General features: G+C 35.6%; 4 protein-coding genes across 32 annotated transcripts; 1 reads left to right on the top strand and 3 right to left on the bottom strand.

Moving 5' to 3' along the window:
• Positions 1-1,937: 1,937 nt before the first annotated feature.
• On the bottom strand, positions 1,938-5,417 carry LOC131008524 (probable cinnamyl alcohol dehydrogenase 1). 14 transcript variants are annotated; one of them, XM_057935407.1, is made up of 9 exons: positions 5,193-5,255; positions 4,704-4,793; positions 4,113-4,209; positions 3,767-3,880; positions 3,458-3,688; positions 3,100-3,385; positions 2,837-2,987; positions 2,550-2,747; positions 1,938-2,314 (listed from the first exon to the last, which is right to left on the bottom strand). In XM_057935407.1, the coding sequence occupies exons 3-8, from the start codon at positions 4,193-4,195 to the stop codon at positions 2,551-2,553; spliced, it is 1,062 nt and encodes a 353-aa protein (XP_057791390.1). In that variant the 5' UTR covers positions 4,196-4,209; positions 4,704-4,793; positions 5,193-5,255; the 3' UTR covers positions 1,938-2,314; position 2,550. The 14 variants fall into 14 exon arrangements, with proteins under 14 accessions (XP_057791390.1, XP_057791388.1, XP_057791391.1 ...); XM_057935405.1 differs by lacking the exon at positions 4,704-4,793 and having other exon boundaries at positions 5,241-5,415; XM_057935408.1 differs by lacking the exon at positions 4,704-4,793 and having other exon boundaries at positions 5,219-5,341.
• Positions 5,418-10,205: 4,788 nt separating this feature from the next.
• LOC131008526 (probable cinnamyl alcohol dehydrogenase 1) lies at positions 10,206-15,038 on the bottom strand. Of its 16 annotated transcripts, XM_057935424.1 has the most exons (9): positions 14,411-14,487; positions 13,921-14,010; positions 13,330-13,426; positions 12,984-13,097; positions 12,675-12,905; positions 12,317-12,602; positions 12,054-12,204; positions 11,767-11,964; positions 11,196-11,530 (listed from the first exon to the last, which is right to left on the bottom strand). In XM_057935424.1, the coding sequence occupies exons 3-8, from the start codon at positions 13,410-13,412 to the stop codon at positions 11,768-11,770; spliced, it is 1,062 nt and encodes a 353-aa protein (XP_057791407.1). In that variant the 5' UTR covers positions 13,413-13,426; positions 13,921-14,010; positions 14,411-14,487; the 3' UTR covers positions 11,196-11,530; position 11,767. The 16 variants fall into 16 exon arrangements, with proteins under 16 accessions (XP_057791404.1, XP_057791397.1, XP_057791407.1 ...); XM_057935421.1 differs by lacking the exons at positions 11,196-11,530; positions 13,921-14,010 and adding an exon at positions 10,206-10,568 and having other exon boundaries at positions 14,459-14,612; XM_057935414.1 differs by lacking the exons at positions 11,196-11,530; positions 13,921-14,010; positions 14,411-14,487 and adding exons at positions 10,206-10,568; positions 14,259-14,285 and having other exon boundaries at positions 13,330-13,418.
• A 1,309-nt stretch (positions 15,039-16,347) lies between these two features.
• Positions 16,348-18,118, bottom strand: LOC131008528 (chaperone protein dnaJ 8, chloroplastic-like). Its single transcript, XM_057935430.1, has 3 exons — positions 17,617-18,118; positions 16,985-17,053; positions 16,348-16,710 (listed from the first exon to the last, which is right to left on the bottom strand). Exons 1-3 carry the CDS (start codon positions 17,827-17,829, stop codon positions 16,555-16,557), a joined length of 438 nt encoding a protein of 145 aa, XP_057791413.1. The 5' UTR covers positions 17,830-18,118; the 3' UTR covers positions 16,348-16,554.
• Positions 18,119-21,501: 3,383 nt separating this feature from the next.
• LOC131008529 (uncharacterized) lies at positions 21,502-23,123 on the top strand. Its single transcript, XM_057935431.1, has 2 exons — positions 21,502-22,579; positions 22,642-23,123. The coding sequence occupies exons 1-2, from the start codon at positions 21,507-21,509 to the stop codon at positions 22,979-22,981; spliced, it is 1,413 nt and encodes a 470-aa protein (XP_057791414.1). The 5' UTR covers positions 21,502-21,506; the 3' UTR covers positions 22,982-23,123.
• The last annotated feature ends 312 nt before the right edge of the window (positions 23,124-23,435 follow it).

The following is a 23,435-nucleotide window of genomic DNA, read 5'->3' on the forward strand; positions in this document are numbered from 1 at the left end:
TCTTGGAGTGATAAAGTATGGTTGAGTGACAAACATGGTTTTCGTACCTCAATATCGCATGAATTGTTGTCATTTTCCCCGCATGAATTGATTGTGAATAAGTGTTTGTATCCCAATTTTGAGTTTTGTTGAGATTTGATGGCTTGGTATAGTTTTAGAGTGATTTCAGGAAAAATCAAAGATCAATTTGAGAATTTTGAAACTATGAGGTTGAAGTACATCTCGAGAGGAATCTGTGAGCGCAAACGGCGACCAAATCGAAGTTCGGATGAGGGAGAACGGAGCCGAACAAGCGGACTGCGCACAGAGCCCAGGACCCCGTGGTCCCGGTAGTGGCCACGGGCCCGACCGCGGGCCTCTGCTCCAAAATGTCCAGAATGCACGAACTCACCCGCGGTCCGTGCCGCGGCCGTGGGCCCGACCGCGGGCCTCTCCAGCAGCTCCCCCACGGTCCTACACCGCGGTTACGGCCTAACCGCGGGAGAAACACGGAATTGATGGTTTTGGTAGGCCCAGACGTGATTTTTAGCCCCCAAAAACCCATTCCCCCCCCCCCCCCCTTCTCACAACTTTCAACGCACACACCCATTTCATATTCCCCAATCCTCCATACAAAACTCTAACCTCCATTAATGCTCACACCTACCTTTTGAAGAAGCATTGAAGAGGAGAGAAGATTGAAGAAAAGCCATTAATAGGATTTGTCACTCATTACTCTCTCTTTCATATATGTATTTCTTTGATTTAAGTATGTTGTTTGTGAACATGGTAGGCTAAAACCCCCATTGATTTGGGGGTTAGGCTAGTAGATTATGTAATGGATTGATTATTATGCTTAATATATGTCTTGTTTATTTCCTTATCATTATCTTTTCAAGCCCTAGTATTATTTCTTGTATGGATTGTTGGCCACTTTCTATGCATTTCTCATTTGTGATTTGAATCGGGAGAGGATAATCATAATAGATTAGGAGCTTGAAACATATTGACTCAATAAGCTGGGATGTTGAGAGTTGGGTGAGAGTTTATTGATCTTATTGTGCTTTTGGGAGTTATACGTTAGAAGTTGATTGGGGACAGCAACTATGACCTGTAATCTACCGTTTTAGTCGTCCAGGAGGGGGCTAGAACTAGTGGGGAGATCACTCTTTGATTGATAAATTTATTATGAAAAAAAATGAGGAATAACAGAAATTTTAAGAGATAAATTTTCGTCTCATGATAAATTTATCAAACAAAAAGAACACACCCTAAAACTTTAAATCTAAATAAATTAGTTATTTCAAATTCATTTTATATAATTTTATATCAAATTAAATAAGTTTTTGTGATCTTTAAAGTGATATGTATATTAATTATTTTTATATTATACATATTTCATATATACACATCAAACAAAACTGAATGAAAAATAGAAGTAGAAAGAGAAAAAAAACAAAATGATATGTATATTAATTATTTTTATATTATACATATTTCATAATACAAATCTAACAAAACTAAATGAAAAATAGAAGTAGAAAGAGAAAAAAAAAGTCAATATATGAAAGTAGTCAGTTTCTCTCTTTGCAGCTTGCTTGACATCCGAGACATCCAATCTTCTCTTTTTTTCCAAGCTTTTAAATTAATTCTTCACTCCTTGAATTGCTCTATATTTGTTGATATGTCCTTGATTAATTTTCGGCACTTCAATTGATCGCAACATTTTGATTTAATCAAATTTAATTTTGACTTTGTCAAAATTAAATTCCCTTAAATACATATGACCGAAAACAAATTATTATATTAATTCTCTTATTTGATAATTAATGAAGAAGATAAGACTAAAAGAATATTAATTTAAAAAATGAATTAATTAAATTATTAGAGTTAAAATAACTCTAACAATTAGATTTGTAATCGTGAAACGAAAACAAGTAAAGAAGCAAGGCAAACGATTTACGTGGTTCGGCTATAAAAGCCTACGTCAACGGGGGGTCAGAAATCTATTTATTCCAATCGCCGGAATCTCACCGGAGTTGAGTGTACAATGCTTTCTCTCAATCTCAAGAAACTCAACTCAAGATTACAGCAATTAACTCACACAAAACTCACTCAGTTTTTCTCTCAAATCGCGGGGAAGAAGATGAACTCGCTCACAGCATAAAGCGCGTTCTGAGCTAATAACAGAATTAACAAAAAATAAAGCAAAACGGCGTGGCTTGTCATAACGGCTCAATTAACTAACTTGCAACTAAGCCCTCCAACTGACAAATAATTGCAGACGTACGCCTGAGCTAAAATCTTTGCAGTCACTTTAATCCACAGTATTGAGCTAAGGCAAAAAAAAAAACACTGAGAATTGGAAGGGAATTTCAGACAAACGAATAAAATTCTCTCCAATGATACATGATTGAAGTACTAGCAAACCTATATGCTAGTCGTTATTATTCAAGTAACAAGAGCTAGTGCTAATTAAGCAAACATTGCCAAAGGTTTTCAACAGCTAAGTATATTATGTGATTTTAATTGTCACTGCAACAACAAGATTAGTTTATGACTCTACAGACCTTAGGTAAGAGTGTTGGCAATATCGATCACAAACCGGTATTTCACATCCTTCTTCACCAGCCGCTCTAGGGCCTCGTTGCAATAGCTAATGGGAACCATCTCGATTTCGGGGTAAATCTTGTGGGAAGCACAAAAGGCCAGCATTTCTTGTGTCTGCTTTGTTCCACCTGTTATACTTCCCGCAATTGTTTTTGCGCCTATAAGGAATCATTCTGTTTAGTAATGGAGCTCGAAAGCACAAGTAGTCGACCATGTTAAGTTACAAAATATTTGGATGAGGTCGTACCTAGGTTCAGGCTTCCCGGTTGGAACTTCACTTCGCTTGGAAACCCAACCAAAACAAGCACGCCCATGGTCTTGAGCAGCGACAAGTATAAATCAAACGAGGCACCTCCGGATGCTGTGTTTATGATGAAATCTAGTGAGTTCTCCAAAGCCTGCACCGAGATAGTAAATAATTTGAAGTGATTTCATCAGCTATGGAATTAAACTTCTTGCTCTTCTTTCGAAGCTACGAAACTGATCCCAAAACCTGGTAAGAGATTTTACCTTCATCTCCTTTTCATTGGAAGAGATGACAAAACAGTCTGCCCCGAGAAGATTCAATGCCTCGTCCTTCTTGGATATGGAGGTGCTGAAAACTGTAACTTTCAACCCAAAAGCCTTGCCAAACTTGACGGCTAAATGGCCGAGCCCACCTAGCCCAATCACCCCTAAGGATTTTCCGGGTTGATTCATGTTATGCCGCACCATGGGGGTGTACACAGTAATCCCAGCACATAGCAACGGTGCTGCTAACTCTGGAGGGTAATTCTCAGGTATCCTGAAGCAGTACCTATAGAGAAGAATTAGATTAGAGTTGATTTCTTAATTTCATTTTGATGTTACATCTAAAACAAATGGTCACCTTTGGTGAACTACAATGTAGCTAGAATATCCTCCCTTAGTGATGGTACCATCGACATCTACGCCATCAAATGTGTAGACCGATCCCTTGGTACAATGGACTTCTATTCCACTATCACAATACTCACACTGTCTGCAAGAATTTACATAAGTTCCCACCCCGACGTGCTCACCAACTTTAAAGCGATCAACGTTTGATCCCACCTCCTTCACAACCCCAACAATCTCATGTCTATCAAGCACAGAAATTAGATGTGTCAGTCCATCAACACACCCAAATTATATCTAAATTACTTCGCAACATCCATACCCGGGCACCAAAGGATAATTTGAATGGCCCATTACGTTTCTAGTCCAGGCAACATCAGCATAACAAACTCCGCAGTACAGAATACTTATAGAAATATCATCAGGACCAACAGACCTGCACATATATCATCTTTATAGAGATTGAGAGGAACAACAAAGATACAGCAAACAAAAATTTACAGCCAAATAGGGCAAGACAGAAATCAGCAATTGTGGGATAAAACCAAAGAGAAAGCAAGAATGTCACATTTCATCACATATAAACAAATAAAAATGTCATTATAAGTAAAAGAAAAGTTGGAATGGAGTAAAACAGGGAAAGGAAAAAAGGGAGAGAAAGATGATACCTGCGACTAAATCGGTAAGGAGAGAGAGTTCCAGAGGGATCTCTCGCGGCCCATCCAAGGCATTCACCATTTTCACTGGCCATTTCAATCTGTTACACTAAAGCCACAATAGACAATTGTTATCCTTAAAATAGCAGTAATGTGTCCCAATGACAATCAACATCAGCTTTACCGGATGAGTTTTTTCTACGGCTCATGACCGATGTGAGGTTCAAAGGAATTAAAACCTAAGGCAACATGCGAATATATGACTTCTACTTCCTGGGTTCACATATGTCCTACACCAAGTCATCCCAACTAGAGAACCAATACTAGTCATCCCAACTAATTTTCTTTTACTCCCAACACATACATGTGTTTTTTCCAATTTATCTTCCTAATATCTCACGTTACAACCTTTTCTTTTTTCCCATCAGAATCCCCAAATAACCATTTAAATCCAACTATTGCACAATAATATTTCGATACAATCAATAACAAACTAGGATCAGTGACAATCTTTCCAAATCTCAAAATCAAATCATGCTAAAGAATAAAAAAACAATAGCAAAAACAAATCTGGGATTATGAGAAGTGAGGTTAGCTTCTAACATGAATAACTCAAAACATTTAATGTTGCTTCCCCAATTTTTGCTCCAAAGACAACCAAACACATTCATGTTCTCCAGTGCATTCTCCATCCTAATACATCACACTAAAACTCAATTATTGCACATTAGTCTTTTAATACAATCAATTTACAAGTTATTAAAACTAGGACCAGCGTCAACCCATAAAATTAAATAACCTTACACAAAAACAAACTATCTCGGAGTAACGATAGAAGGTGATTACAAGTAGTTAAATATCCCAAAAAACAACAAAACGAAGTAATTCAATATCTTGAAAAACAACTGAACAGAAGGCTCAATGCAAGATATAACCAGACCAACGTAGTCATCGAAAGCAATAAATATTCTCTCTTTTTCATATTGCTCCCAAGTGCAACGAATTGAACACAAATACGCAGCGAGAAATCATTAGCTCCGAAGGATCAAAAGCATTTGCGATATTAATGTAAAAATAATTATAGAAACAAACCACCGACAAAAGATTCCGAATATCACTTGTAGTAAGGAAGGAAATTACGGTTTCTCCACTGAGTAGATGAAGCTGTTGATAAACGGGATCAGGATTCAGATAGATTCACAAACGTAATCTTAATCAAAGTGCACCTGCAATTTGCAAATGGATTAAGGGCATCTACACTATGTAGGACCACTTAAGTTACGACACTTTCTCTATTTTTTAAATTATAGGGATAATTGCGTGAAAATACACAAATTTTGCCAAAAATTTATATTTGACGCGAAGTTAGGATTTTACATTTTAGTACATCAACTTTCGTTGTTGTCCAAATTTGACACGACCTAATTCTTAAAAATTCAAAAAACAACTCATTTTTGTAAATAATTATACAACGACCCACTTATGTTATTATTTGGGACATTAATCAAAACAAGATATTTCCTTATGATGTTCTCTTTTAATCTTTGATCCGCGCCTAAAATGGTTTAAAAGAAAATATCATAAGGAAATATATTGTTTTGGTTTAAATGTCCCAAATTATAACATAAGTGGGTCTTTGTATAATTATTTACAAAAAATGGATTATTTTTTGAATTTTTAAGAATTAAGTCGTGTCAAATTTGGACAACAACGAAAGTTTGTGTATTAAAATGCAAAATCCTAACTTCACGTCAAATATGAATTTTTGTCAAAGTTTGTGTATTTAGGTGCAATTTTCCCTTAATTATATAATTATTAATTTTTCCACATCATATATTCATATATAATTTATTTTTTAATAAAATTAATATAATTACATTAATAATTAATCTTTAATAAAAATTATAATTAAAAAATAATAAAATCCACACAATATGTTAATCTATACAAGAAATAAAAGTACACATAAAATTCCTATTCGAATCCGTTCAAAAAAAAAATCCTATTCGAAATAAATAATTTTAATTTTAATTTGTACAAAGTAAGTTAAAAAACGAAAATCAGAATCTATATATAATACTCCCTCCGTCCGCCAAAAGTGGATCATTTTGGCTGGGCACGAGATTTAATAAAATTGGTGATAATTTTGATGTAGTGGAGAAATGGTCCCACCATTTTATAAGATGTGTGGTTGAGGAGGTGATTTTTTTGTAAATAAAGAGTGTTTGTAAGGATAAAAGATTAAAGTGGATGGTGGGACTATTTCTATAAAAGGAAAGTAGTATACTCTTTACGGACACCCGATATAATAAAAGTGGTCTACTTTTGGTGGACTGAGGGAGTATAAAACAGGAGTTTTCTTACCTCTAAATTTTCTCTCTCCTCTCACTTCTTCCCTCCAAAATTTCTTTCTTCCTTTTCTATTTTAATTTTATTTAAAAAATCGTTAACTTCGATTCATGAAAAAAATATTCAATTCAATGTTTAATTAAAAATTATAATCTTTAATTCGGATTAATAAATAAATTTGAAGTGAGTTTCTAATATTGAACATCATGCTATTTTTTCATTTTGTTATCGTTTGTTGGTGAAGTAGGTGTCATTTTTTACCTTTCAAAAAAGTTTACATAGTTGTTTAATTATAATTATTTTAAATTTAAAGAATTTTAAAATATAGTCGTTTTTAATGCAGTTAAGGAAAAGAAAATTTGTATTAATTTTAATGTGAATTTGCAAATAAAAAATTAGTTATATATATTAAAATTAGAATTTAAATAGTATATAGATTTATTAAATTATGTATATGAATTATTTATTTATTTATATAAACATATTTATTGTTATATATTCTTTTTATATTATTCGTATTTCTCCTGATGTTTAAATTAGTTTTGGGTTGTTTAAATATAAACTTTCAATAATAATGCAGTTTGGTTTTTTAAGATCCCAATATTATAGTATTAAATGATGACTATTAATTTTGTTATATTAATAGTTTAGTATATTATTTTCTCAAAATGAGATTGACTGAAATAATTTATTTTATAATCTATAAATTTAATTATATTATTATTATACAATGCTCATTAAGTTGATTTACCGTTATTATACATTATTTTAAATCAAATACTTATATTTAAATTAATACTCCATCCGTCTATGATATCATTTTCACTTTGTGAACGATACAAGTTATAAAAAGTGGTGAATAATAGTTCATAATAGCGGGTATTGTTGTTAGTGAAGTTCTATTGTGTTTCTTTAGGGGTGGGTCACACTATTGTTGTGAGTGGAGTTTATGAATCTTACTGCTATAAATAAATGTGAAAATGATATTGTGGACATACCAAAATATCAAAAGTGAAATCGATATCGTGGACGGAGGGGTATAATTTTTTCGTTACCAATTAATCTAATTCATAAACAATAACACTTTGGTATTTTTACATAATTTAAAATTTTTAAAAATAAGTAAATATATCGTGGTCCGTGCATCGCACGGGAGGACGTACTAGTACACATCGAAGGAAAGAAAAAACAAGAAAAAAACAAAAAGGAAAATAAAACAGATTCTTAAATTTTAAAACAAAGCGCTACCCCATTTTTTAAGACAAGAAATCTCCATTTTTCCAGATGGGATCCTCTGTCCCAAAATATAGTGTGTACCACCGTGTACCACTCTTAATTTCTTTATTTTAAAATTATTTTTTATAAAAATAAAAATTATTATTATATTATGAACTCTAATAAATATTTATCATTAAAAATTGAAAATTTAAAAATTATATACCCTAACTTTGAATTAATGAACCCAAATAATCTATTATTAATTTAAATAAATATAAAAAAATAATTATAAATCCTAATTGGATGAGTGAACTCTTGTTAATTATCTTTATATTATTTTAATGTATAATAAATTAAAATTGAACAAAAAATAATTTAAAATTATAATATAATGAGAGTGGTACACAGTGGTACACACTATATCCTGGGACAGAAGATCCCATGTGCCATTTTTCGCTACCCGGCCCATTTTTTAAGACCTATGGTAACCCATTTTGAGATATGCATAAATATACTACTCCATGTCCGAAGAAAATGAGTCGTGTTAAGTTCCATGATATATGTCGAAAACTAATTGAAAAAAAGTTATTTCATAAATTATTAATTAATTAACTTTAATGTACCTCTTTTATCATTTTATACACATCTCTCGTTGCCCTATCACATTCATAGCACACTTATCACTTATCGCATAACATATTTAGGGATGTCAATCGGGCCAGCCCACCGAATTTCAGGCCAGTCCTATCGGGTTTCGGGTTAATCGGGTGCGGACTAATCGAGCTGGAGATTTTATCGGATTATAAATTTTCAACTCTAACCCTAGACGTTCGGGTTTCGGGCTAGCCCATCGGACTAGTCAGCTTAAATGCGTAAAAATAAAATAATCATTTGCATTTTGTTATTTTTAATGATTTAATGTATAAAATATACATAGAAATCAAAGATATAAATTACTCCCTCCGTCCCAATAATCTTGTCTCACTTTCCTTTTTGGTTTGTCCCAATAATCTTGTCCCATTTCATTTTTAGGTAAATTTTAAGGGCTAATTAATTTTTAATTACACATGATCTTAATTAATCTAATTAAACCAATCCCCCCTTATTATATCGGCTCTCTCTCTAATCTCTATACTCCACCGGCGCCGCACCTCCCTCTCCTAGAAACCCTGAACTCCATCGGCGTTGCCTCCTTTCTTCCTCCTCTGTTCCGCTGGCGGCGCCTCCCATCTTCCCCCTCTGTTCACCCGGCGCCGCTTCCCCCTTTTCCCCTCTGTAAATCTGCCTCCCCCTTTCCCCCTCTGTTTCGGCACCACTGCCTCCGCCTCTCGCCTCTTCGCCTCCACCTCCGCCCTCTCGCATCCAACGTTCGAGCCGCCTCCGCCTCCACCCTCTTACTTCATCTTCTTCGGCCGAACGACTAGAGCCACCACCTATAGAAATGAGGGTTTACAGAAGAAATGAGGGTTAGCAATTTGGGGGTTGGGATTTACAGAGGGTCGCGTCGCCGCTTGTGTGTGTTGTTGTGAGGTGTTGCGCTGCTCTGAATCTAAGATCTGCGCGGCAGCGGGAGGTGGCGGCGTTGCTCCACTACGCTGAATCTGAGATCTATGTCGGTCTGTGAAGAATGATCAGTGAAGAATGATGGTGTGTTTCTTTAATTTCTTGAATTTCTATAAACACTTCTTGAATTTGGGGGAAATGATGTGTGTTAAATTTTTTTGTTGGTTGTTTGAATGATGGTGTGTAGGGGGTGGAGAAAGACAGACGAGGGGAAATGAAGGATGCTGCCGCCGGCGCCTGCTTACCGGAGTTGAGAGCGACGTCGGCAGCATAATTTTGAAGAATTAGTTGTTGCTTTGTTAACAATACTTAAATCAATTAACAATATAATTAAATATGTGGGTCATACAACTTAATCTCTAATACAACTCTCGTTAATACCCGTGCCGAAAAGAAACGGGACAAAATTACTGGGACGAAGGGAGTATATAGCAAGTATAAAATACAAAAATATAAGATATTGAAAAAAACATCAAAATTACATAACATATAAAATAACTTGATAACAATAAAATGTTTAACTTTGTTAACGAAAAAACAATAAAATATCCAACAATAATTTGAATTTATAGAATCAAAGCATCTCAAAAATACAAAAAAGTGAAATGATGAGACTTTATAATATTTGTCATTTTTTTATTTTTACATCTAAATATTTAATATTAAATATTCGAATTTCGGACTAGCCCATCGGGTTAATCGGGTCGACTCTATCGAGTGCCGGGCTATTAGGTTATGAGCTAATCGGGTTGTAATTTTTATCGGGTTAAAAATATTCAATCCTAACCCTCTCGGATGACAGGTTAATCGAACCAACCCATAGGTTTTGGGCTAGATTGATCCCTAAACATATTTATCTTAAATATATGTCGGAAGAAAATGCTTCGAGTTATAAATATATGTCGGAAGAAAATAAGTTCAATCTTCAAACATAGTGCTGTAAATACACAATCACGATGGCCGAAAATTATAAAATTCAAGAAAATCAACACTTAATTTAAATTCCATAATAGTTGCTCGACATTTTATTACAACAAGAGGATGTAATTCCCCCGCATCCCCATAAAAAACATGTACATGGGGCTAAAACATAAAAAGGAAATTATTCTGTACAAAAAAAAACCTCATGCTCCTCCACAACTGGAAAGAAATGGTTGTAAGAGTGTGGGTTTGTATTGTAGATTAAATATAGGGATTAATATGGGAGGAGTAATCGCGAATTCCAGCTCCTTCCCATCCCATCCATTCCTCCCAAAGATCCCAATCTTGCTCGTTCTGCTCGTCTTCATCGTACATCTCCGCCCCACTAGATTCTCCTCGAACATTACTCATCACAATCTGCACAACCATTATAACTCTATGTCAATCACACACCCAAATTAGATTCATTGATTGAGAGTGACTCATCACCTAACTTGGTCCCTACTTTAGTTTAATAGTTTGTTGACAAAGAAATTACCAATAATTGTGATAAGAAGACAAGAAACATTTTGAATTCTAATCATGTCACTTGATGACAAACTTGCAGGTGGATCATTAAAATACAGCTTTCGCACAATAAGATAAAAACTAGATGTCAATTATAAGTGTTTGCGTGTGTTTGGTTACTACTTACATTATATGCTTCATTAATTTGGTGAAATTGCTCTATATTTATTGATATGTCCTTGATTAATTTTCGGCACTTCAATTGATTTTGATTTAATCAAATTTAATTTTGACAAAGTCAAAATTAAATTCCCTTAAATACATATGACCGAAAACAAATTATTATATTAATTCTCTTATTTGATAATTAATGAAGAAGATAAGACTAAAAGAATATTAATTTAAAAAATGAATTAATTAAATTATTAGAGTTAAAATAACTCTAACAATTAGATTTGTAATCGCGAAACGAAAACAAGTAAAGAAGCAAGGCAAACGATTTACGTGGTTCGGCTATAAAAGCCTATGTCAACGGGGGGTCAGAAATCTGTTTATTCCAATCGCCGAAATCTCACCGGAATTGAGTGTACAATGCTTTCTCTCAATCTCAAGAAACTCAACTCAAGATTACAGCAATTCACACAAAACTCACTCAGTTTTTCTCTCAAATCGCGGGGAAGAAGATGAACTCGCTCACAGCATAAAGCGCGTTCTGAGCTAATAACAGAATTAACAAAAAATAAAGCAAAACGGCGTGGCTTGTCATAACGGCTCAATTAACTAACTTGCAACTAAGCCCTCCAACTGACAAATAATTGCAGACGTACGCCTGAGCTAAAATCTTTGCAGTCACTTTAATCCACAGTATTGAGCTAAGGCAAAAAAAAAAAACACTGAGAATTGGAAGGGAATTTCAGACAAACGAATAAAATTCTCTCCAATGATACATGATTGAAGTACTAGCAAACCTATATGCTAGTCGTTATTATTCAAGTAACAAGAGCTAGTGCTAATTAAGCAAACATTGCCAAAGGTTTTCAACAGCTAAGTATATTATGTGATTTTAATTGTCACTGCAACAACAAGATTAGTTTATGACTCTACAGACCTTAGGTAAGAGTGTTGGCAATATCGATCACAAACCGGTATTTCACATCCTTCTTCACCAGCCGCTCTAGGGCCTCGTTGCAATAGCTAATGGGAACCATCTCGATTTCGGGGTAAATCTTGTGGGAAGCACAAAAGGCCAGCATTTCTTGTGTCTGCTTTGTTCCACCTGTTATACTTCCCGCAATTGTTTTTGCGCCTATAAGGAATCATTCTGTTTAGTAATGGAGCTCGAAAGCACAAGTAGTCGACCATGTTAAGTTACAAAATATTTGGATGAGGTCGTACCTAGGTTCAGGCTTCCCGGTTGGAACTTCACTTCGCTTGGAAACCCAACCAAAACAAGCACGCCCATGGTCTTGAGCAGCGACAAGTATAAATCAAACGAGGCACCTCCGGATGCTGTGTTTATGATGAAATCTAGTGAGTTCTCCAAAGCCTGCACCGAGATAGTAAATAATTTGAAGTGATTTCATCAGCTATGGAATTAAACTTCTTGCTCTTCTTTCGAAGCTACGAAACTGATCCCAAAACCTGGTAAGAGATTTTACCTTCATCTCCTTTTCATTGGAAGAGATGACAAAACAGTCTGCCCCGAGAAGATTCAATGCCTCGTCCTTCTTGGATATGGAGGTGCTGAAAACTGTAACTTTCAACCCAAAAGCCTTGCCAAACTTGACGGCTAAATGGCCGAGCCCACCTAGCCCAATCACCCCTAAGGATTTTCCGGGTTGATTCATGTTATGCCGCACCATGGGGGTGTACACAGTAATCCCAGCACATAGCAACGGTGCTGCTAACTCTGGAGGGTAATTCTCAGGTATCCTGAAGCAGTACCTATAGAGAAGAATTAGATTAGAGTTGATTTCTTAATTTCATTTTGATGTTACATCTAAAACAAATGGTCACCTTTGGTGAACTACAATGTAGCTAGAATATCCTCCCTTAGTGATGGTACCATCGACATCTACGCCATCAAATGTGTAGACCGATCCCTTGGTACAATGGACTTCTATTCCACTATCACAATACTCACACTGTCTGCAAGAATTTACATAAGTTCCCACCCCGACGTGCTCACCAACTTTAAAGCGATCAACGTTCGATCCCACCTCCTTCACAACCCCAACAATCTCATGTCTATCAAGCACAGAAATTAGATGTGTCAGTCCATCAACACACCCAAATTATATCTAAATTACTTCGCAACATCCATACCCGGGCACCAAAGGATAATTTGAATGGCCCATTACGTTTCTAGTCCAGACAACATCAGCATAACAAACTCCGCAGTACAGAATACTTATAGAAATATCATCAGGACCAACAGACCTGCACATATATCATCTTTATAGAGATTGAGAGGAACAACAAAGATACAGCAAACAAAAATTTACAGCCAAATAGGGCAAGACAGAAATCAGCAATTGTGGGATAAAACCAAAGAGAAAGCAAGAATGTCACATTTCATCACATACAAACAAATAAAAATGTCATTATAAGTAAAAGAAAAGTTGGAATGGAGTAAAACAGGGAAAGGAAAAAAGGGAGAGAAAGATGATACCTGCGACTAAATCGGTAAGGAGAGAGAGTTCCAGAGGGATCTCTCGCGGCCCATCCAAGGCATTCACCATTTTCACTGGCCATTTCAATCTGTTACACTAAAGCCACAATAGACAATGGTTATCCTTAAAATAGCAGTAATGTGTCCCAATGACAATCAACATCAGCTTTACCGGATGAGTTTTTTCTACGGCTCATGACCGATGTGAGGTTCAAAGGAATTAAAACCTAAGGCAACATGCGAATATAGGACTTCTACTTCCTGGGTTCACATATGTCCTACACCAAGTCATCCCAACTAGAGAACCAATACTAGTCATCCCAACTAATTTTCTTTTACTCCTAACACATACATGTGTTTTTTCCAATTTATCTTCCTAATATCTCACGTTACAACCTTTTCTTTTTTCCCATCAGAATCCCCAAATAACCATTTAAATCCAACTATTGCACAATAATATTTCGATACAATCAATAACAAACTAGGATCAGTAACAATCTTTCCAAATCTCAAAATCAAATCATGTTAAAGAATAAAAAAACAATAGCAAAAACAAATCTGGGATTATGAGAAGTGAGGTTAGCTTCTAACATGAATAACTCAAAACATTTAATGTTGCTTCCCCAATTTTTGCTCCAAAGACAACCAAACACATTCATGTTCTCCAGTGCATTCTCCATCCTAATACATCACACTAAAACTCAATTATTGCACATTAGTCTTTTAATACAATCAATTTACAAGTTATTAAAACTAGGACCAGCGTCAACCCATAAAATTAAATAACCTTACACAAAAACAAACTATCTCGGAGTAACGATAGAAGGTGATTACAAAGTAGTTAAATATCCCAAAAAACAACAAAACAAAGTAATTCAATATCATGAAAAACAACTGAACAGAAGGTTCAATGCAAGATATAACCAGACCAACGTAGTCATCGAAAGCAATAAATATTCTCTCTTTTTCATATTGCTCCCAAGTGCAACGAATTGAACACAAATACGCAGCGAGAAATCATTAGCTCCGAAGGATCAAAAGCATTTGCGATATTAATGTAAAAATAATTATAGAAACAAACCACCGACAAAAGATTCCGAAAATCACTTGTAATAAGGAAGGAAATTACGGTTTCTCCACTGAGTAGATGAAGCTGTTGATAAGCGGGATCAGGATTCAGATAGATTCACAAACGTAATCTTAATCAAAGTGCACCTGCAATTTGCAGATGGATTAAGGGCATCTACACTATGTAGGACCACTTAAGTTACGACACTTTCTCTATTTTTTAATTATATAATTATTAATTTTTCCACATCATATATTCATATATAATTTATTTTTTAATAAAATTAATATAATTACATTAATAATTAATCTTTAATAAAAATTATAATTAAAAAATAATAAAATCCACACAATATGTTAATCTATACAAGAAATAAAAGTACACATAAAATTCCTATTCGAAATAAATAATTTTAATTTTAATTTGTACAAAGTAAGTTAAAAAACGAAAATCAGAATACACATCAAAGGAAAGAAAAAACGAGAAAAAAACAAAAAGGAAAATAAAACAGATTCTCAAATTTTAAAACAACGTTTAAAAAAAGAGAGAAATAAAAAAGAAAAGAACAAAACTAACGAGAAACAAAAAAACTCGGAAAAAATAAATAAACAAAAGACGACTCAAAAGGAAAATAAAACAGAATCTGGAATTTTAGAACAGTAACATACAAAAATTATAAACAAATGCTGTGGGATCCATCTCTGAGACAAGAAATCTCCATTTTTCGCTACCCCATTCTTTAAGACCTATGGCTATGGTAACCCATTTTGAGATATATGCATAAATATACTTTTTTTTTTTGATCGGGCAAAGTCATGTTAGATGTTAGTAATTAGTTCCCCATCCACTCCAAGAACCCCTTATCTCTCCATTCACCAAAATCCACCTTATATCTCCAATCTCCAATTCGCTCCCAAGAGGGATCGAACCCGGGTCACTTCACTTAAGTGAGGACCCGGTGGTCAGTGGGCTAAGCCCCCTGGTTTATATGCATAAATATACTACTCCATGTCGAAAACTAATTGAAAAAAAAGCTATTTCACAAATTATTAATTAATTAACTTTAATGTACCTCTTTTATCATTTTATACACATCTCTCGTTGCGCTATCACGTTCATAGTACACTTATCACTTATCGCATAACATATTTAGGGATGTCAATCGGGCCAGCCCACCGAATTTCGGGTCAGTCCTATATCGGGTTTCGAGTTAATCGGGTGTGGACTAATTGGGCTGGAGATTTTATCGGATTATAAATTTTCAACTCTAACCCTAGACGTTTGGGTTTCGGGCTAGCCCATCGGACTAATCGGCTTAAATGCGTAAAAATAAAATAATCATATTTTTGTTATTTTTAATGATTTAATGTATAAAATATACATAGAAATCAAAGATATAAATTACTATATAGCAAACATGAAATACAAAAATATAAGATATTGAAAAAAGCACCAAGATTACATAACATATAAAATAACTTGATAACAATAAAATGTTCAACTTTGTTAACGAAAAAATAATAAAATATCCCACAATAATTTAAATTTATAGAATCAAAGCATCTCAAAAATGCAGAAAAGTGAAATGATGAGACTTTATAATATTTTGTCATTTTTTTAATTTTATATTTAAATATTTAATACTATTAAATATTCGGATTTCGGATTAACCCACCGGATTAATCGGGCCAACCCTATTGGATGCCGGGCTATTGGATTATGAGCCAATCAGATTGTAACTTTAAAATATTCAATCTTAATCCTCTCGGATGACTGGTTAATCGGGCCAGTCCAAAACCTATGGGCTAGATTGATCCCTAAACATATTTATCTTAAATATATGTCGGAAGAAAATGCTTCGAGTTATAAATATATGTCGGAAGAAAATAAGTTCAATCTTCAAACATAGTGCTGTAAATACACAATCACGATGGCCGAAAATTATAAAATTCAAGAAAATCAACACTTAATTTAAATTCCATAATAGTTGCTCGACATTTTATTACAACAAGAGGATGTAATTCCCCCGCATCCCCATAAAAAACATGTACATGGGGCTAAAACATAAAAAGGAAATTATTCTGTACAAAAAAAAACCTCATGCTCCTCCACAACTGGAAAGAAATGGTTGTAAGAGTGTGGGTTTGTATTGTAGATTAAATATAGGGATTAATATGGGAGGAGTAATCGCGAATTCCAGCTCCTTCCCATCCCATCCATTCCTCCCAAAGATCCCAATCTTGCTCGTTCTGCTCGTCTTCATCGTACATCTCCGCCCCACTAGATTCTCCTCGAACATTACTCATCACAATCTGCACAACCATTATAACTCTATGTCAATCACACACCCAAATTAGATTCATTGATTGAGAGTGACTCATCACCTAACTTGGTCCCTACTTTAGTTTAATAGTTTGTTGACAAAGAAATTACCAATAATTGTGATAAGAAGACAAGAAACATTTTGAATTCTAATCATGTCACTTGATGACAAACTTGCAGGTGGATCATTAAAATACAGCTTTCGCACAATAAGATAAAAACTAGATGTCAATTATAAGTGTTTGCGTGTGTTTGTTTACTTACATTATATGCTTCATTAATTTGGTGAAATTGGACGCCACAATTGCTTCCTCTGCATACATCTGGATGATACTGCAATATATCAAGATCAACAGGGGTCATTAAACACCATAAAATTTCTAATTAGGGAGGCAGACGGCCTGAAGATAAGGGAAAAAGGAGTCGTATTAAATTGGATATGGATGGAGAAATTCCTCCTTCTCAGCTTGAATCAAAATTTCATTTATTTCCGGGTGGATTTGAAAACCATTCATTATTTCAGTCGAATAATCAGCAATCGTGAAGAAACAGAACAGAAAGAAAAAAGGAAAATGAACATTAAAAACGAAAAATGAAAGGAACTGCTTAACAGAGAATAATTACCCAATAAATTATCATTTTTCAAAGTTTTTTCTGCATTATATGTCAAAATCAAAGATCCAAAATCAGATTAGTTGATTTTGCTTATTAAACCCCTCATTTGTAATACAAATCAAACTCAATAACCTTCTAATTACCGCTCAAAAGACTGCTCTTTCAGAAACCCCACAAAGAAAACGACGAGGAAGAAGACAGCTTTCGAAGAAAATTTCTGAAATTAACGTTTATACAGAACGAAACGAAACGAAGAAACAAAAAAAAAACTGAGAAATTACCTTAAGAGCAAGCTGCCTAAAAGCCTTCTTAATCTCAGATTCAGATGCACCCGGGCGAATGCTTAGTGTCTGGTACGGATCACTCACAGTAGAAGACACACAAGAAACCCTAAATCCCTTACTATTACACTTTTTATTCCTCAAGCTTCTTCTTGATGAGGTATCCTTGAATTGAGCCCAAGTAGACCCACAACCCACGGCAGCAGCAGCCATTCTTTCCAAATTACACACAAAATCTTCTCTGAATTGTGTGCCCCGATTCCTATGTAAGAATATATATATGTGTGTCAATGGGGTCTTTCTTTATAAAAATGGTGATGGGGAAACGATAGCTATATTGATAAATTAAGCTTCTAAAATGAAGTCAATAAGAATAGTAATTAGATTGAGAAGGCGACTGTTTTGGAATAGAGAGAAAATGTATGAATGGTAGAGGGGTGTCTCGCTTTCATATATAATAGTTGGAGGGTGATGACGTGTGATTGGAGGTCTTATCCAAAAGGACTCACCTTTTGTGGTGTGGACAGCGATACACGATCTTATCCATTCCTACTCACATTCAAATACGGACTCGCTTCTGCCTTTTCGATTTTATACATACAAATACAATATCTCCATTCTTTGTAATAGTCCCTCCGTCCACGAAATAACTTCCTATTTTTCTATTTCGGGACGTCCACGAAAGAACTTCCTACTTTTTCCTATTTTAGGACAATACCCACCACTTAAAAAATACTCCCCTTTTAAGACAATTCCCACCACTCAAATAACATTAATTAAAACAACACAATAAATTATTAACTGTGAATAGGCGAAAGTACCCACTTTTATAACTTGTCTTACAAAAGTACCCACCCAAGCCAAAGTCTAAAAAGTCAAAGCCGACATGCTTGGTTTTTTGGAAAAGCAGACCTGACATGCTTCGGTTTTTGTAAAATGTCTAACTCACGTCAATTTCACAAGTTAAAAATGTGATGAAGAGACAATAATTGCCCAACTCACGTCACTTTCACAATCTAATGTATACTGTATGTTTGAAAATTTATAAAAAAATTAGCTTACGTTTGCGTTATAAAAACATTAGTAAGAGGACTAAAAATTTCACTATTATATATATTATGCAACAAAAAAATATTTAGAAACCAATGAAACAATTAGCCGCCGGAAATTCATAGCCGTGAACAGTAGCCGGCGGTCCAAACTATACACGGCTACTGGTCAGCGGCTATGAACTTCCGGCGGCTAATTACTCCATTTGTTTCATAATATTTTTTTGTTGCATAATATACATAATAGTGAATTTTTGAGCCCTCTTAGTAATATTATATTATAACACGAATACCTTAATTTAGAGTTTTTATTTAAATTTTTAATTTTATTTTTTTTATATTACAAGAAGTATACATTGATGTCAAATATGAGAGATACTGAATCTGCAAAAAATTGGATTATAGTGGGGTAAAAATACTCACTTTATGCATGATTTGATTGAACACAAAATAATACAGTAAACACATAAAATAATAGGCTATTTTTGAAGAAAACACTTGAAACTCCTGAAATGTAAACACAAAAATATTTTAGCTCTAAAAAAACAATTAGCCGCCGGAAATTCATAGCCGTGAACAGTAGCCGGCCGTCCAAAATATACACGGCTACTGGTCAGCGGCTATGAACTTCCGGCAGCTAATTAATCCATTTGTTTCATAATATTTTTTTGTTGCATAATATACATAATAGTGAATTTTTGAGCCCTCTTAGTAATATTATATTATAACACGAATACCTTAATTTAGAGTTTTTATTTAAATTTTTAATTTTATTTTTTTATATTACAAGAAGTATACATTGATGTCAAATATGAGAGATACTGAATCTGCAAAAAATTGGATTATAGTGGGGTAATAATACTCACTTTATTCATGATTTGATTGAACACAAAATAATACAGTAAACACATAAAATAATAGGCTATTTTTGAATAAAACACTTGAAACTCATGAAATGTAACCAAAAAAATATTTGAGCTCTAAAAAACAATTAGCCGCCAGAAATGCAAATCCGGTCGTACTAGCCGTGTGAAATTTTTCACACACGGGTAGTGAATCCGGCTACGATTTTGTGGCGGCTAATATTTTTTTTTGGAGCAAAAAATCATTTTGAAGTAATACATATGGTTGTAAAATTTTTTACCTAGTTATGAATGTTTGAAAGTAACATATGTATCCCTTTTTGTGTATTTCTATTTATTTGTTAATGTTTTAGTCAAAAAAGTACATGTCCACATGAAATAAGAGATAAGGTGACTGCACAAATTTGGATTGTAATGAGGCTTTAATGCTCACTTTCTGCATGCATTTGATTGCACATTGAATAATAGATTGAAGTGTACTGAATGAATGAACAATACATTTCACGTGAATTTGTACAAAGGAATCTAATATTAGTCTATAATGGCTACACTTGTGAATGAGAAAACATAAATCCAAATACTCGTAGAAAGAGCATTCAGTTAAAAAATTGAGAAATTGAAACCCTCAAAGATTTGAGAAGTGGTTTGTGCGATAGTTGGTGCAATTGGTGTTCAAATTCTACTTGAAGAGGTGATTTTCTCATATATTGTTTGTGTAATTAATAGTTTGAATGTTTTATGTTATATTTATGAGAATTTTTAAAGTGTTTATGCATATTTTAATACTACATTTTATGTGTTTTTATAGATGGAATTCGTTAGATACATATATGTGAGATACAACGGACTCGTCGATGGTATACACTATGTTGGTGGGGCTACAGAGGTCCTTCCCCTCGTCAACGAAACTATTGAGAGCCTGATGTGCAGCGTCAACAATATTATGAGGACGCATTCGTTGAGCTCGAGCTACCAATTGTATTATTTGGCGACCAATCTATTTGGTAGGGAGATGAAATGTGGCTTGGCCACAGACGATGACGTGGAAGCCTTGTTGGCAACTGCCGACTATCCCATGGTGTACGTTGAGCACTACAACGGTCCGATTGTAGAAGAAGCCTACATCCCTACTTTTAATTTTGCTGAACCTTCGGGACACGTAGATGAAGCACAATGCAGTCAGTATGAGACGCCGTATTATCATCATACGTCGTTTCATGGTGTCCAGAGCTCGCCTCCACGACAATATTTTACATGGGATGGACAACCGCTAGACGAATCTGCATGGAATCAAACCGAAAGGCTTAATGAAGTATGTGGGAGATTGAACGATGTGCGGACAGATGATGAACCTGAGCACGAAGCTGAAGGCTCGGTTGCATCAGGAGACGATGATGATTCTGATGACGAAGAATTTGACCCTGCGCTCGAGGTGGGCACTGCTTCTGATGCCTCTGAGGATTTATTAGACGACGATCTAATCGATTTCACGGAGACCGAGCGAGCAGGTTGGATCCGACAAAGTACAACACGTGACGGAGATCCGACAGCCGAGACCGGTGATCTAACTAATTGGTTAGTTCCCTTGATTCCAGTGGACGCCTCGGCTTCGCTGGTTGCTCGCGAGAGTGACCCTTCTAGAGTTGATGATCTGCAGAAGAATTCTTTTTACAACAGCAAAGACGACCTGATCATTGCTGTTGGTTTGTGGAACATGAAGTGAGGCACTGAGACAAAAGTTGTCCGCTCAGATCCGGGACGAGTCTATTTCTCGTGCAAGCACTCTGACAACTGCAATTTCGATCTTCGTGCGTCTGTTCACGGCCGAGGGATGTGGAGAGTGCATAAGTTGAAAGAGCATTCATGCGAAGGGGACTTGCGCACAGCTAAAAAAATCAAGGCCCACTCGAAGGTGGTGGCAGCGTTTGTGGCAAACAGAATACGCGATGATGGAGATGTCATTAAGCCGAAATCCATCATGGCTGAGTTAGTACGCGATTTCGGCATCAAAATCAAATATGATGTCGCGCTGCGTGCAAGAAATCTCGGGATGGATATGATATACGGTCGAGTTGATGATTCGTTCCTCCTGCTCCCAAGATATCTGTATGCCCTGAAGGAAGCGAATCCTGGCACCTTATATGATTTGGAAGCAGATATAGACTGCCGGTTCAAACATTTGTTTGTTGCTCTGGCGGCTTCCATCTCACCTTTCTACTTTCACCTTCGACCAGTGATTGTGGTTGACGGCACACACCTGAAGGGCAAAAATAGTGGCATTTTGTTTGTCGCCGTGACAAAAGACGGAAACGAGGCAGTTTTTCCCTTGGCGATCGGTGTCGGTCCGATCGAGAATGATGAGTCGTGGAAGTGGTTTATGTCACATCTGAGAGGTGCTTGCGGCGAGCCCGATAACTTACTTATTGTATCTGATGCGCATGTCTCCATCGCTAATGCTGTGAAGAGCGAGTTTCCAAATGCTACTCACGGTATTTGCTACTACCACTTGTTGAACAAGATGAAGGGTTACGGGCCCGGTGTTGCTGAGCTTTTCCGCCAGGCTGCATACGCCTACGAGCAATCAGATTACACGCGTGCAATGTCAGCCATGGCTGCTCTGAAGCCAAAGGCGTACGAGAAGTTGTTGCGCGTAGGCCCGGAGAAGTGGGCACGATCACAATGTCCTGTGTCCCGTTACAGTTTCCTTACATCCAATGCCGCCGAGAGTTTTAATGCACGTTTGTTGTGGGCCAGGCGTCTTCCAATCTGCTCGATGTTGGAGGCAGTCAGATTAGTTGTCGAGCAGTGGTTCAACGACAGGCTTGCGGCCGCACAAGAGAGCGATGAAAATCTGACTCCGGAGGCAAAACAGAAGCTCAGTGCAGAACTTGTAAAAAGTCGTCGTTACACAGCCAAGAGGACCACCGAGAGAAAATACAGGGTTCGTGCTAGTGGTCGCCATTATATGGTTGACCTTCAAAAGCAGAGCTGTGAATGCAACGAATTCAACGAGGACCAGATGCCGTGTTCTCATGCGATTGCAGCCATTACGTATGTCATTTCTATTCATGACCATTATTAAATAACAAAAAGTATAATCGTTTGTTTTGCAGTGAGGCGAACGAGTCAGTGGAGGATTACGTGCACTCTTACTACTGGAACAGTTCACTAGTTGACACATACTCTGGTGACGTTAACCACTTGCCTCCCATAGAGAATTGGAATATTCCTTTCCGAATTGCATCTCAGCTTGTTTTACCAAATCTCTCTCGGCGACAAGCTGGTCGTCCAAAGGAAACTCGAGTTCGATCCGCAGGTGAAAGGCCGACTCAAAACACATCAACAGCGGAGGCATCAACTAGTAGCAAGAAACGAGCACCCAAAACGTGTGGTCTCTGTGGCGGGTCTGGTCACACACGTCGATCGTGCAAGGGTACGGCCACCGATGCGTAGTCGTATTTATGACATTAAGTTCATTTAGAGTTCCCTAATTTATTTTTCTGTTTTATTTAAGTTCATTTAGAGTTCCCTAATTATTATGATATGTTGTCCTATAGTTTATTATATTATTCTAATTATTATGATATTATTTCAATTTCATTGTTCTTTTCTTCTAAATATTAAATAATAATTTATAATTTTTATATATAACTCATAGACTCGCTATATTCTATAATTATTATTATTACATTAGAAATAGAAATGAATTACTATATAATTTTGATAAAAATATCATAAGTTGACCGGATTGATGGATTAAATCATAACGTTGTAATTTGAAGAAATTCGATAAATTAAGTTTGAGTTAAACAATTTATAATGAACTAGGAACTAAAATGATTAAAAAGCCGCCACAAAATGTGCCTACAAAATGTGTAGCCGTGGGTAGTTACATTAGAACGGCTAA

This window comes from Salvia miltiorrhiza, chromosome 2 (assembly GCF_028751815.1).
Source record: "Salvia miltiorrhiza cultivar Shanhuang (shh) chromosome 2, IMPLAD_Smil_shh, whole genome shotgun sequence".
Lineage (NCBI taxonomy): Eukaryota > Viridiplantae > Streptophyta > Magnoliopsida > Lamiales > Lamiaceae > Salvia > Salvia miltiorrhiza.